At 39.8% G+C, this 14183-nt stretch overlaps 1 protein-coding gene across 1 annotated transcript in view; it reads right to left on the reverse strand.

Annotated features, from left to right (window-relative positions):
- The window catches only part of LOC146465441 (uncharacterized), a 35518-nt gene extending 25793 nt beyond the window's left edge, over positions 1-9725 (reverse strand). Inside the window, exons 1-8 of the mRNA XM_085128459.1 lie at positions 9548-9725; positions 7597-7807; positions 5974-6167; positions 5399-5566; positions 4401-4544; positions 3845-3967; positions 3084-3206; positions 1308-1445 (exon numbers count right to left, since the gene is read on the reverse strand). Of these exons, the coding sequence (XP_084984585.1) occupies positions 1308-1445; positions 3084-3206; positions 3845-3967; positions 4401-4544; positions 5399-5566; positions 5974-6167; positions 7597-7807; positions 9548-9614 (1168 nt within the window). The 5' untranslated portion in view covers positions 9615-9725. The remainder of the gene's footprint in view (positions 1-1307; positions 1446-3083; positions 3207-3844; positions 3968-4400; positions 4545-5398; positions 5567-5973; positions 6168-7596; positions 7808-9547) is intronic.
- Between the last annotated feature and the right edge of the window lie 4458 nt (positions 9726-14183).

Consider the following 14183-nt stretch of genomic DNA (forward strand, 5'->3'; position numbering starts at 1 on the left):
GTTGTACAAAGTCTCTTGCGGATTTGCCGCGGCAGGAAAGTTATCCAGTTTAGCGTGAACAACTGTGCACTGCTTTTAGACGTTCAGATATACCGGAACGATTTCCGCGCTGACCAAAAAAATGTTGATTCTGGATAGTGTGAACACAGTCATACTCTTGTAATTTTACGCACTCCATTCCTATAATCTTAAGGTCCAGTTTTAGAATGCCTTGCTTTACTTTAATGAACAATGTATAGGGCATTCCTTGGCGAGATCATAAATTTTGTAGCGTACAATTGTAATAAAAAATCCGATAGAATAACACTAACTAAATAATATAAAATGAAAAGCAGTAAAGATATTATTATGCGTTATAGAGTTTAAATAAAAGCAACGTAATGAAAACAATGAAGTTTCAACTATGCGACCTCCATTAGTCTATTAGCCTACAGTAAAAAATATATCATAAGTGACCAATTAAAATGAAACAAAGTTCCTCGTGTTACGCGAGGCTACACAAAGAGTCTCTCACACACTTTCTGGGGCCCCTTTGACAGGCGAAAGAATCTTTTGACCTCCACTAACGAAACCGTAGAAGCTAGGAAACTTCTCTTAAGGGTGTTGCCTACTAATGCTGAAGTATTTTTGTGTGGTTTATGACTATGCGGGAAAAGTAGGTCTTTGCAAGGGCTATTGGAACCCAAAAAGAAAATTGTGGGTAACTATGAATTTTTTAGAGATAATTAAGCCACAATTATTCTGAAAAGCCGTAAAATACAAGCAATGTATGGCGTTTTTCTTCCAAATTGAAGCTTTATTATCTCTGAAAAATGCATGGGTACCCCCAATTTTCTTTTTGGATACCAATGGCACTTACTAAATTCTGCTTTCTCCGCATTGTTTTAAACCGCGCAAAAATATCCCTGTATTCGTAGGCACCACCCATAGGAAACTCGAGTATCTCGAGATGCTCAGAACGTATGCGCAGCAACAAAGGTAGGCACCGTCCTTAATCAGACACCAATTTGTAATGGAAGTTTTATTTAAATGTATCTATGAGTGTGATAGTGAACACAGCCCTGATGAACTTTCCCCGGGTCAGTGGGTCAGTGGGAAGAAAGAACAATCTTCAGCTAAACACAGAATTAACCCTCAACATTAGCCTAAGATTGTCCACCTACTGTAAACTTAAAAAAGCTTGTGCTGTAGTGCGAAAGATTGCAGTTGCTGCCCTGGCTGCTACACTACTGTACCAGCGGGAAGAAAAGAAGGGCTGATTATTCTCCTTTGTGTTGAAGCATGTTTCTGGGACATTAAACACTTACGTTCGCATTGCCCATCAGCGCTGAGTTCCTGTCCTGGCGGACACTTCGTTATACTGGTGCACTTGTAAGAACCTTCATTATTCACGCACTTCGTTCCCTGAGGACAGGAATGCCGACCAGCGGAACATTCATCCAAATCTGCGCATTTTGAAACACATAACTTCAATAAAGCAATGTGGCAATGACACTAACCACTATCGGGATAGCTTCGGTCCTGAACGACTGACCAAAATGAGCTAAACTGTCAAGGATCTAACAATTTCAAAGGTAGCCGTAAGGGTGGAAATACTACTTTTTTTTACCGTCAAATCCCATTGACCCTTTTCAGTCTGGGTGTTGATGGTTGATGGTTTTGGGAGGAGAGGAGGGGGCAGGAAGTTTGTTCTGACTTCAAAAGTTTGAAAGCCACCAAAATACATACCAAAACTTTATCTGGCAGCAATCTGTTATGACATTTTACTGATCACCTGGCTGTTTTTTTTTTTTTTACAGTAATGTTTTCGAAACTTTGATTGATATTTTTTTTATATCATTTCGGCGTTTCTTTATTGGCTTTGATTACCTTTGAGTCATTTGTTGAGTCATTGTTTTATGAGAACTTTGAGGAATCAAGAAGGCAGCTGTTGATGAATAACGACGGACGTAACTCTTACGTCATTCGATTTCGCCGTCCTATTTTACGAATCTAAGAAGAAAAACGTACTATACAGTCATCAGTTTCGTTGCAAATATATTTAATGCACTTGACGTTGCAGAGGTGAGCGGAAGCTGTCCTCCCACCCCTTTCCCCCAGGCACAGGCACTCGCTAAAAGCCAAGGGCGAACAGGGTTAAAACTTTCTCAAAATGGTTTAAAAAATTCGTTCGTCGATCCTAAGTGGCCGAAACTTGACAGGGTTTCTATAGCATTATGCAAACTAGGAGTGTTACTACTACTCCCTTGGATGGGATACTAGTCTATTGCAGGGTTACCCCCAGCAGTATGTCGCCAGTACCCATTTATACACCTGGGTGAAGACAGACAATGCGGAGCAAATTTTCTTGTCTGACAAAACATCACGACAGTACAGGGACCTAGCCTCGAACCAACGAACCCCCGATCTTCAGACCAAAAGTCCGTTGAAAGACGAAGGAAATGACTGAAATTAGGAGCGAAGCAGGTAATTCGCTCCTGTTGAAGGACAACAATGGTAAATAAAGCTTCATAAATTGTGAGGAGAAAGCCATAGGCGATCGAAAATCCCAGTAATGCAAATGTCAGATCAATAGATGACCAAGGTTTCTGTTTGTCTTGTTTGAGGCGTTTCACCGTTATTTTTTGAGAAATCTAACAACATCGTGGAGAGGGAGCGGGGAGAGCAAAGCTCCTAACTGCCTCTAACTATAGAGGTTCCGTCCTTGGTGAGCCACAGCTATCTGATTTGATTCGTTCCACTGGACAACAATTTTATCTTCACTTCCCATGCTAATACTTAAGTGCACATGTCAGGGTCTAAGATACGTATTTTTGTTTACAGTTAAAATCAACATATAGGAATCAAAGCCGCAAAAATGAATCCAAATTAAACTTGACGCGTAACCAGGAACAGCTAAGTTCTGCTTTGATGAACCTGACCCAGCTCTATAGAGCAATGGCTTCTCTGTTGTCTAATAATACCCTTCATGGTGTGTTCTAAAAAAAAGACAATCAATGGTATTTGTAGTCTGTAGGCTTCAAGGAAGTTTCTTTACTGCCACGAGCGAATAACAGAAATTCTTAAGTTTCAGGAATTCTTACCCTCGCATGTGTTATTCTGTAATGTCCGTCCACTGTCACATTCGCAGCGATACGATCCATCAGTGTTGACACAGGTGGAGTACTGTGGGCATTGGGCTTCCCGTGTCCTGCATTCATCTTTGTCTGATGGTTAAGAGAACAAAAAAAAAGTATAATCACTCATTATTATATAAATGAAATATATTATTGCCTGCTGTACATGTCCTGCATAGTATGTAGACGTCATGTGTGCTTCTTGGGCGCTTCCTTTATGCCCTGTAGTTCGTGTGCGTATCATGTGCACCCCTTGTGTGCTTCATATGCCATTGGTTAGATGTTTGTGGGAACCTGTGAGAGGTTCGTGTGCGCTTCGTCTGAGGTTCGTTTGCGTTTCAAGTCGGCTCTCGTTAAAGCTTCCTGTGAACGTTGCGTGTCTTTTCCGTTAGCTTTGTGTGTACCTCGTTTTGAGAGCTACATCTGCTCCATGTGAGGTTTATGTGGGTTCTATGTGAGCTCAGGGAACGCTAGCTACCTTCGTGTACATTTGTTTCTACTTTCTATGTACTGCGTAGGTTAGCGTGCTTCATATGCGCATGGTGTGAGTCTGGTTTCTGCTTCGTACTCGGCTCGCGTGTGTTTCGTGTTAATTAATGTGCATTTTAAGTTACAAGCTTCGCTCGAGTTTTAATGGTTTCCACGATTACAGATACACCAGCTGTGATACAGGACGATCGACAAACAAAACAATCTTGTAGTTAACTTCCTTCTGATTCTATACTGACCGTAACAAGAACTTCCAGAAGCTTCGTAGCCCCTGCTGCAGACACAACTATAAGATCCATCATTGTTTACGCATGTCTGTTGGCGACCGCATCGGTGAAGTCCCCGGACGCATTCATCGACATCTGTCAATCAGAAAACCAGATCCTTATCTTCAGTGTCACGTGATCTCTCACGAACGTTAGGATTGGTGCTTTTCATGCATAAAGATGCCAGATATAAAATGGACGAGACCATTGCATATTGTACAGAGTCGCGTTGAGTTTGTTTCACATGCATAATTTGGAACGTATCGTAAAGTATTGAATCATGGGTTCCGGGTGAAAGCGAGAGATATTTAAAATGGCGTTTATGTATCTTATAACACAAGGGCATATTTTTGTACCAGAACTACATCGTAAAACAGAAAATTTCTCTAGTTATCCAAGAGATGATGTATGTCTTCTCAATAGTGGCTAAAACTCTTGGTTTCTGTAGGCGCAAAGGTCTTTTTTGCCACGACAACCTTGTCAATAGATAAAACTAAAAGTCGTCAAATTAAAGCTACGGGACACCTACCTATACATCTGCCGCCCTGTTCCTCTTCCCCCAGTCTGCACGCAGCCTCAGTTTGATTGACGCAGTGGTAACTTCCGGGAGAGTTTACACAAAGTTGCAAAGGACTACAAACGCTCCCGTTTCTAAGTTGACATTCATCTATGTCTGCAGTAAGGCAGAGAATACAAATGGAATACTGTAGATTAAATATATGACTAACTAAATGTCTTGATTACCGTATTTATTCGATTAACCGCCCTGGGCGCTTATTCAATTTTGGGCCAATGAGGGTGGGCGCTTACTCGAGGTGGGCGCTTATTCAAGGGTGGGCTTTATTATTTTCCCAACATTTTCAGCAAGCGAGGACATTTTTAGAGAATAACAAAACCAGGGATAACAAGTTCACTTCGCTTCAACAATACAAAAGAAAGTGCAAAATCTAACAAACAATATAAACGTTCATTGACTAGTCACTACCGTATCTAAAACGAACTTTGGAACACAACTGACGCTCCTCTTACTGCGCGATGGGCTAGTACAGAAATGTTTTTTGTTGGGAGGGGCTGGGGTGGGCGCTTATTCGAAGGTGGGCGGTTAATCGAATAAATACGGTGGTTGGTATTCCGATACATTCCATCAGTTTCCGTATCACCCTAGTTCCCATGCCTAATCGTGCTTATCTAGTGGGCCGAGCTACCTATTTGAGACTTGGGACCTAGAGCGATAGCGCGAGGCTTCCTAGCTTCCCGGTCAGCTCAACGTGGACGTCACGTTCGGCCGTACGCCAAGGATGACTGAGGGCGAGGCTGCCTTCGTATCAGTACCCCAAGAGTAAGAGACGTTCTCGCGCGCGTGACTACACGAGTTTTACGAGACTTAACGAGCGATTTGGATTAGAAGATTGAAGTGCATATAAAAGAAATGGAATCAGTCGTGCGGCCAATGAGATCGCACGATACAATAAATATGGATCACATGCTAAACACAAAATACTACAAGTTGTTATCAGACTGCCATACCTCGACAAGACACCCTGTCTGCCTGAATTTGAAATCCCCTGCGACAGTAACACTGGGCGCCTTTGTTCGGTATATCCCTGCACTCTTGCTGACAAAAGTTGGCGGAACACTTCGGTTTCAGCGAGGGATCGATCGTCGGAATGGTGATTGGAGGCCTGGCTACTGAGCCTGTGAAGACAAAGTTCAGATCCCTAATTCAGGCAGGAGCCGATTACTTGGAGCGCACAACTCCTGTAGACTGATGTAACGACGTTTTTACAGACCTATTTATTTTTTCTCTTTTGATCGAAAATCCGCGGGGAAAAGCAAGAAAAACGAACAAATAAAACTAAGCAAGCGCGAAATTCGAAGCGCGAGTCGCGCGTAGATGGGACAAAGCCGCGAGCCACAAGCAGCGCGCTTGAATTTTTTTCTCGTTGAGTTTTTTGTGTTCTTCTCCGCGGATTTTCGAGCAAAAGAGAGAATGCTCACAGTCTACTGTTTATACTTAGCTTTGTTTTTCTCTGCATTGTTTTTCATTCTTTCACTTTCATAAAAATACTGAAGGTAACAACAAAAAGGCGCTGTTATCTTACCACTGCAGCATTCGCTGAAAGCCTTCAAGCAGGGAAAACTTAAGTTCTGGGAGGCAAAATCCCGAAATACAGCCACAGAACACGTGACATCCTTGTCCTCCTTTGCTTTGATGCCCAGTGCACAGCAGTCACAGCATTCGCGGAAATCATCACCGCCAACAAAAGGTCTGAACCAATCACAGGGTTGGCCCAGGCTAAACAACAGAAAGGAAACTATCTTCAATTCCGAACAAGCACTTTCACTCTTACATACAAACGCATGATGAAGTTATAACATTGTTGTCTATCCAATAAATTATAGGTCCTAAAACCGCTGATGACTACAATAACCGCTTTGAAACAATTTTAATTGTTCGTTCAAAGGACTTTATAGGGATTTATTTTTGGAGAGGAGTTGATTTCCTAGGGAGCTTATTATTCAAAGGTATTTTGAATTCAAAATTGTTGGGTTTAACAGTAAGAAAAAGCTTTTAAAAAATGCTAACAGCTAAACGTTTTTTTAAGGGGTGGCCCGAAGGGCGGAGGTTGGGAGTGGTGGATAGCTTATTTTTGGAATTTTACGGTATGATCTGGAAAATGGCTCTAATTTTTAACTGTGCAAGAAATCCTAACTCGATGTGACCTTTCAATTGAAAAATGCTGAGCAGTATTTGCATTCCTGCAGTGCTGTTTATTATAACGGGGGAATCTGCATCGGGGTAACTGATAGCTGAGAATTGGCCAAAATTTTAACTGTCAGCTGAGACATGGCAGTTTTTAAAGCTGGGAATCGTTAAAAAAACTGCTAGCTAACAACTGTAAAGTTAATACATGGACAGTAAGTTAACAACGAAAATGGCTCAGAGCTCCTCACAACTTGTTTCAAAAAGTCGTACGGTCGTCAGAAGATAACAAGCATTGTTCAGGTAAAAGTCCGGAAAGAGATTAAAATCACCTGAAAGTTTCTTCTAAAATATTCGAATGATATTCGACATTGACATCGATGATACAATACAGGACCGCAAAAAACACTGAGAGGTAAAGGTTAACTGAGATCCGGCATAATTGAGGGCTGGGAAAATTTGCTTAAACTTTAACTGATGGCTGAGAATCCAGCACCCACATACAGAAACTCTAACATAATAGTAATAATAATAATAATAATAATAATAATAATAATAATAATAATAATAATAATAATAATAATAATAATAGTACGAGCGAGCGCAGCGAGTAAGTCAACTATTGTTTTTTATCGCGCGCCATTTTTCACCCACTGTTTGCATAAACAACCGTGAAAAAGCGGGAAATGACGTCATCAATATCCTCACTAGTGAGGATACGGAAAATACGCCACTCGGATCCAATTGAATTCAAATTAATTTTAATTCACACTTATTCGAATGAAATACAATATATTTTTATGGTAAGAAAAAAATAAACATACAGAGCATTTTATTAAGTGATTTTACCTTCTAGGGAAGAAGTGCGTAGTGGCCAAGGGAGCAAGGCTTTCGTGTTGGCCACTGCCTCTGTGCAGTACGGATGTAGTTTTGTATGAATTAAACGAGAGGTGTATTTTCAAGTAAAACACTTGTGTCCATATAATAAAGCACTTACAGTTAAGTAAATAATAAAACTTACGATGCTTCGTATTTTCCACTCTCGCAACTCAGCTTCTGGATTTCTTTAACGCAGCAAATTCTTTCGGCGTGTCGACAGATGATGCGATCCATCGGATTATTAAATCGTCTGCGATCCAAATCATCGGAGTTACACGAAGTAGGATTGTTAGCCCTTTTTGCTTTTCGTTGGCCTTTCGAGCAGCATCGGGTGACCCAGCTCAAATACGAGGCTTTATAAAAGAAGAAAGAAATTTGATGCTTTATACCTGACTTTGTTGAAATCGGTTAGGTTCAAGTTTTTCAACCCAGACAGTTATAATAAGGTGCTTCCTTGCGTTTAAGTAGGAATAGGTTCTGTCATTTTTAGGGTTTATAATTGTTTCAATACTGTAAATTCCGAATGTACGCCTCCCTGAATCTAAGCCCTCGAAATCTTAGACGCTAAAATCCTTCCGATAATTAGCCCTTTCACTCTAACCCCCCCCCCCCCCTCCTCTCTCCCTCCTCACCACCACCACCACCCCCACCGACACCCGCAAAGAATATAAGCCCCTGGTTCTGTTTGCGTTAGCTGTTAACTTAGGATTTCGAGCTGATTAATTTTGAATCGTAGAATTCCCTCCGATGATAGCACTAAACGCCCCCCTTCCCTTCCCTTCCCCACCCCCGAAAATGCACCACCTTTGAAGGCCAGGTCTTCCATTCGAATTTTAAAGGCAATATCTTTTCTTTTAGCGTTTGCAATAAAAATGTCAATTTCTGTAAATTTCTGTGACAATACAAAATTTTTAACAGAACATAGCATTTCGTTTATGAAGTTTGTTTCCCACAGATGTGGATTTTAGAAAGGAATTAAATGATTTTTTAATAGAGTAGATGTTTGCTGAGAATACTCTACAGAAATGTTTTCACAGGCTCTACATTTGTCAGTATATTGGTATTATTTTTTTTCTCAGTGGCTTTCAGGTTCCTCTGTTAGAGAGTTTTCTCCTGGACAAAGCCTTGAATTAACATTAAAAAAAAATAACATGGTTTTAGTAAGGGAATATAAATCTTCGGGTGAAAGTTTCATTTCTTTCCGGATTTTTTTTTTGTTGGTTTCTTTCTTTATTTTCTATTAATATAATTTTCCTACTCATTGTCAAAGTTTATCAATCGCAGAGGTTCATAAAAACGTGACGCATTCCTCATTATTAGTCGGGCCCGAGTAAGAATTTCAAGCACTTGAATTAGATTGCTTCAGACAACAACTGAGGCCGCCAGATGTCTTGAATATTACGTCTTCCTGCATGAACCGCGATGGAATATCGTCTGGAATACGAGCAATAAACCAACACAATGTACTTTGAATAAGCCACTTATCTGACAACTTTTTTTCTAACTTAGTCAGAGCAGAATAGCTAATAGCTTCTTGGATAAGCTCACTTAACAACATAATACTAATAAGCTTAGGTAAAAGGTAAAGTTTACATACAGGAAATATGAGTATTTATCACACCCCGATACATGGTATACGCAAGAGCTCATATGATACAATCCCGTACAGCTTCGTATACCCTTGCGGTTTGCACAGTCGCACAAATAAAATTATCACACAGAGAATCTCAAATCAATGGCAAGGATCATCATCAGTGCTTAGTTAAAGCCAAGTACTTATTAACAAAAACTTCGTTGTTTATATAAGGTCACACTTTGACCCACTGCCACAACGTTTGCCATGCAATCAAATAAATACGTATTCCATGTGCATGAAGCATACAGTCATTTTAGTTTCGGTTAAGATCCACTCGGCCTTTGTCGGTCGCTGCAGAACATCGCCATAAAGTAAGCTACGACTTCCTAGTTTCAACTTGATGGATGAACAGTGGGTAAAGAAATATAAACAAGCCCTTAGTTACCTTCAAAATCTTGTAATTAATCATTGGGTTAATGGCTTTCTTCCATTAGGTGACATGAAAAGTTTAACTCACCTCGGGCAATGGAGATGTACACCAAAGAGACCAGCAAAAGCAGCACGATGTCCGACAAACGGGCCATTTTTGAAAATCCTCCGAGATAAAAAATAAACTTTGAAAGCGCCGCGCTCAATGAGTTGCGTGCGAAGTTATTTACGATGAGCTTTGTAATCGAAGCTTCTGTGGCATACAGATCATTAGCAAGCTGAGTGCCAGAAATCATTGACGTTCTGAAATCGGACACCTATGATCAAGGTCAGTCGGACTCTTGAGGGTGGGGAGAGCCAATGTAAAAAGGATCGGGGTGGTCCCCCGGGTGATCCTCTTCTTTGTGAAACCGAAATCGTTCGCTTTTGGTACATTTTAGGGCCTTCAGTTGCAGTTCTCTTCTATCGATCTTTCTTGCTGTTGTTGTTGTACTGTGGGTGTTTTATTTTGTTGGTTTGTTTCATTTTTGTACTTTTAGTCCTGAAAGAGTAAGGGTTTCGAAATCTGGTAGCAAGATTATATCGTTGTGAGGGGTACCTTCACCATCACTCCCCTTCCCTCTTTGCTAGCCGCTGTTCGGGAAAGGAAAGCCAGACCCGAGGGAGAGGCGGAAATCGAGCCTAAGCATCGTGCCGTTCAACACTGACCTCGTAATGTAACAGGGGCTTTTGGGGCTTTTTTTAGCTCTGTGGCTAAGCGAGAGGTGCCCTGCTACCTACCGGGATCTTTTACATCAAGTGGACCAGATCTTCTTCACAGGAACATAGCGTTTATTGCAGATCTTGACTCATTCTGTTACAAGCAGAACTCAGAAGCTTTTACTGAAGAACATTTGTCATATAAGACCCTGGCCAATAGTATTTCGACAACTCAATTTCACTTGCGTAAGCTTAGCAAATGGAGGAAATTCTAAAGAAAATACTTTTTGCGCCTTTCGAAAGAACAGCGGGTGTTCAACACCTATGTGTTTTACTTGACGGTTACAAAGGCTCCGATATTTCCTAAACTGAATGAAATCTATTTTTTTCACCGAAAAATGTCCCGTAACAGTAAGAAAGCATAATGAAATTCAATATTCTTGACCTCTTGGGTAGAATGATAATGGCTTTTTATTTTTCTGAAGGCTCGTTTCTCAATCATTTCCGCTGATTTTTTTCTCATTTTGAGTTCAGAAGAGTCAACTGGTTTACGTAGAAGTTGTGCGTTAATGCCTCTGAGCTGGCACAATAAAAGTAACTGAAAAGCAGTACGTATATGAGATGCGTAACCACTAAATAATTATATAGTAACGGCGTAAATCAGTATACAGTCGAAGCTCTCCTTACGACCACTCTCCTAAGCGACCAGCTCCGAGTTATGACCATCATCAAAAGCTCTCGTAAGCGACCGCTCCCATAAGCGACCGCGAACACTTTTGAGAATTACAAACGGGTCTTTTCCTTCGTTTTAAAGCTCTCGTAAGCGACGACTCGGAGCTTCCGATACGTATTACGGCAACTCTTTAATAAAAGTATACACTTCGTGATCACATTTACAGCACTATAGCACTGTCTAGTAATGTTCGAAGGTAAAGATCTCGAACCTAATACTCAAAGATGATTTACGGCTGGATCAAGAGTGTTACCCTGAGACCGAGGTAGAAGGCTTCATGCTAAAAGCTCTAGTAAGCGGCTAGCTTCTATTATATCAGCTGTTGGTCCCTTACGAGATTGCATTCTCGTAAGCGACCAGCTCTAGTTGCGACCACTTTTTCCAATTTCCGAGGTCGTCGCTTACGAGAGCTTCGACTGGATAACAAATAGAAAAGGGGGTTAATTTCTACTAAGAATCAAAGAATCTGTAGTGCTACATCGGGGAGTTGGGGGGGGGGGGGGGGAGGGGTAGAGGGGAGTGGAAACAAATACGGAACGATTATCGTACGAAATCGCGTGGAATGTCGCCTGATACTTAAATTCAGGGGAAATATTTTATTATTCAACACATTGATAACAAAGCACAGTTTTATTGCAGAAAGGCTGGAGACGATCTTTATTTTGCCATTTTTCTCCCCGACACAGGAAATTACGTATATCGCAGGATAACTGTTGACTACAGACGACGAATATTCAGGTACCATGACCATATTTGGGCAGTGTTACAATGTGTTGTGTATTATTTGGTGTCGACTGAGTTTGGCCAAAGTAAAGAGATCCGACAGCTGACGGTTCGTGCGTTAGCTTTTCGTCAAAGCGAGTCCTGTTTTTGAATGGATATAGCTATTTTTCTCACCGGGAGGACGGGGTTGTCGCGTTCAATTTCGATTTTCCTGCCCGCTTCCTGGGTACGAGGTTGTCCTGCCCGCTTAAAACTCTTCGCTTTCTGACCAAATGTGACACCACTGTTTGTTGGATGATTCTCTCTAACAAAGGGCTAACAGTCGGTGGCAAAATTACCTTATTCAGACGATAAAACTCAACACTATGTGTACAGTATTGTTGGCGGAAAAAAATTAATTAAAAAAAATAACAATAATAATAATAATTATCATAATAATTTTTTAGTTAAATATTTTAATAATTATGAAATAACTTTATTATTTACAAGAATAAAATCTACTAGATACAGTTTGAATTCTATTAAAACCTAAGTGATATTACAGTTTGCTGTCATAAAATTGTGAAATATCAACATCTCATATATAAAAGCTAATTCATATGGGTTTGGTTCAGAAGATAAAAGAACAATTTCCTCAGATGTAATAAAAATATATATACCCTCATAATAAAAATATTCTAAATAAATGCCCAGTCACAGTGTTCCCAATCATACACTAAAAAATAGTTCAGACTGACAAAAAAAAGTCACTACTTAAATTCTGGCTTGCGCACTTTCCGATTTAATGTCAGTAATAATCTAAAAATAATAATAATAATAATAATAATAATAATAATAATAATAATAATAATAATTCTTTTTTCGCCTTTAATGGTATCCAGTTGAGTAAATTTCAACTGCAGCAGTTCAGTTGGGTTTACAGGACAAAGGTTATTCGCCGGTTCGTTTAAGTAGCCCTACCCCTAACCCGCTCGGCTGAGTCGTGCCATCTTTAACATTAACTGAAAACGTAAAATAATATTTAATATTCAACACAATCTTTATTGCAGATATTTATCCTGGTATGATACAATAAAAATTCCTTAAGTGGTAATAAATAGCCATTCGTCCACAGGTTTTTCCAAAACTATTGCAATGGTATAAAAATGTATATTTACACAATCTACAAATCAGTTCGTTCCTTTTAAAAAAACGACTACAAATGGAGTTGAAAAACTATCAAGCTTTTCTCTGTAGAAATAACATCGCCGTTGGAAATTGATGAGTGTTTAAGTAATCCATTTACCGTTTTTGCATAGAAAATAGAGAACTTGAGTAATTTAGGGTGCGTTTCCTTTTTCTGAACTATTCTGGAATGAGAATGTATAGAAACGGGAAACCTTAAACAAGAAGCAATTTCAAAAATTCCCTTGAATGGCCCCTGAGTAAAACTGTCCATTTTCTAAAACAGATTGAATTCGAAGAGCTTAAACCCAAGGCCAAAGAAACTCTTTTCTTTTTCTAATCTTACGACGATTCGTTATGTAGAGCCTTCGTTTAGTCGAGAAATTGCAAAGTCAAAGACGTTTGTATGTCATGGGATTTACGCCATATCACTGGTCAAATAACTGGAAATTTCAGACTGGATTTTACTGCCTTAACTATTTTTCAAATAACTGATTAGTGGCTTGTTTATCCAGAAAATGTTGACGGAATTAATGAAAAGGATGTGCGTGTTTGTTTGTTTGTTTTTTTTCTTCTAAGGTTGCTTGGCCCCGAAAATCATGCAGTTTTGCTTATTCTTTCTGTTGCCTCGTTTGTTCAATCGATTTATAATCAGGCAAAATCGACGTAAAATGACCGGAACGACATTCTAACGATTCCAGGATCAGGATAACTAACCACGAGTTAAGTTTCACGTCATTTAAGGTCCTCATTCCAGAATAACTCCTCACTAAAACGCACCATTAACTTATCTACTCCTAGACTCCCTTGACCCGGGTTCATCATTCTCATTGGTTCATAGCGCACGCCTGTTGTGACTGGCCAGCCTAATAAATTTGATTTTGGTTTAACGACACTCAGTTGAAAACCGTTTAATAAACTCAATAACCTTCATTTCCCGTGAAAATATGTACGCAAATTTGTCCTTGAACATTGTCTGTAACATAAAACTCACCCCCTCTCGTGCTTCGCTTTTGTGAAACCGTTCACTTCTCGAAACAGCTAATGCCTGCGGACATCTTTTAGTGCCAAAAGAGATTATTGCTTATAAATATGCTAATCGATGAAGTCAGATTTTAGAGAAAGCGGTTGACAATTTACAATTTTGATGTCGTCACATGCATACAAACCACCTTAGTTTAAGAATTCTAAGCTTCCAATTATATTCATTCAGAACTAGTAATGACCATTTTTAATGTTTTTATGATTAATTCAGGTTCCATCCCAGGTCACGAGATTTAAGATTTTGATCAACCGAGAAAAAAGGGCTTTGATCCAAATTCCCTTACGGCGAATAACTTTTAAAGTATTAAAACGGTAAGGAGGAAATCCCTCTTTAGGTCTTACTTGTGTTAAAAATTTTCGT

The sequence above is a fragment of the Pavona decussata genome, unplaced genomic scaffold, assembly GCF_977016875.1.
Source record: "Pavona decussata unplaced genomic scaffold, jaPavDecu1.1 SCAFFOLD_156, whole genome shotgun sequence".
In the NCBI taxonomy this organism is placed as follows: domain Eukaryota; kingdom Metazoa; phylum Cnidaria; class Anthozoa; order Scleractinia; family Agariciidae; genus Pavona; species Pavona decussata.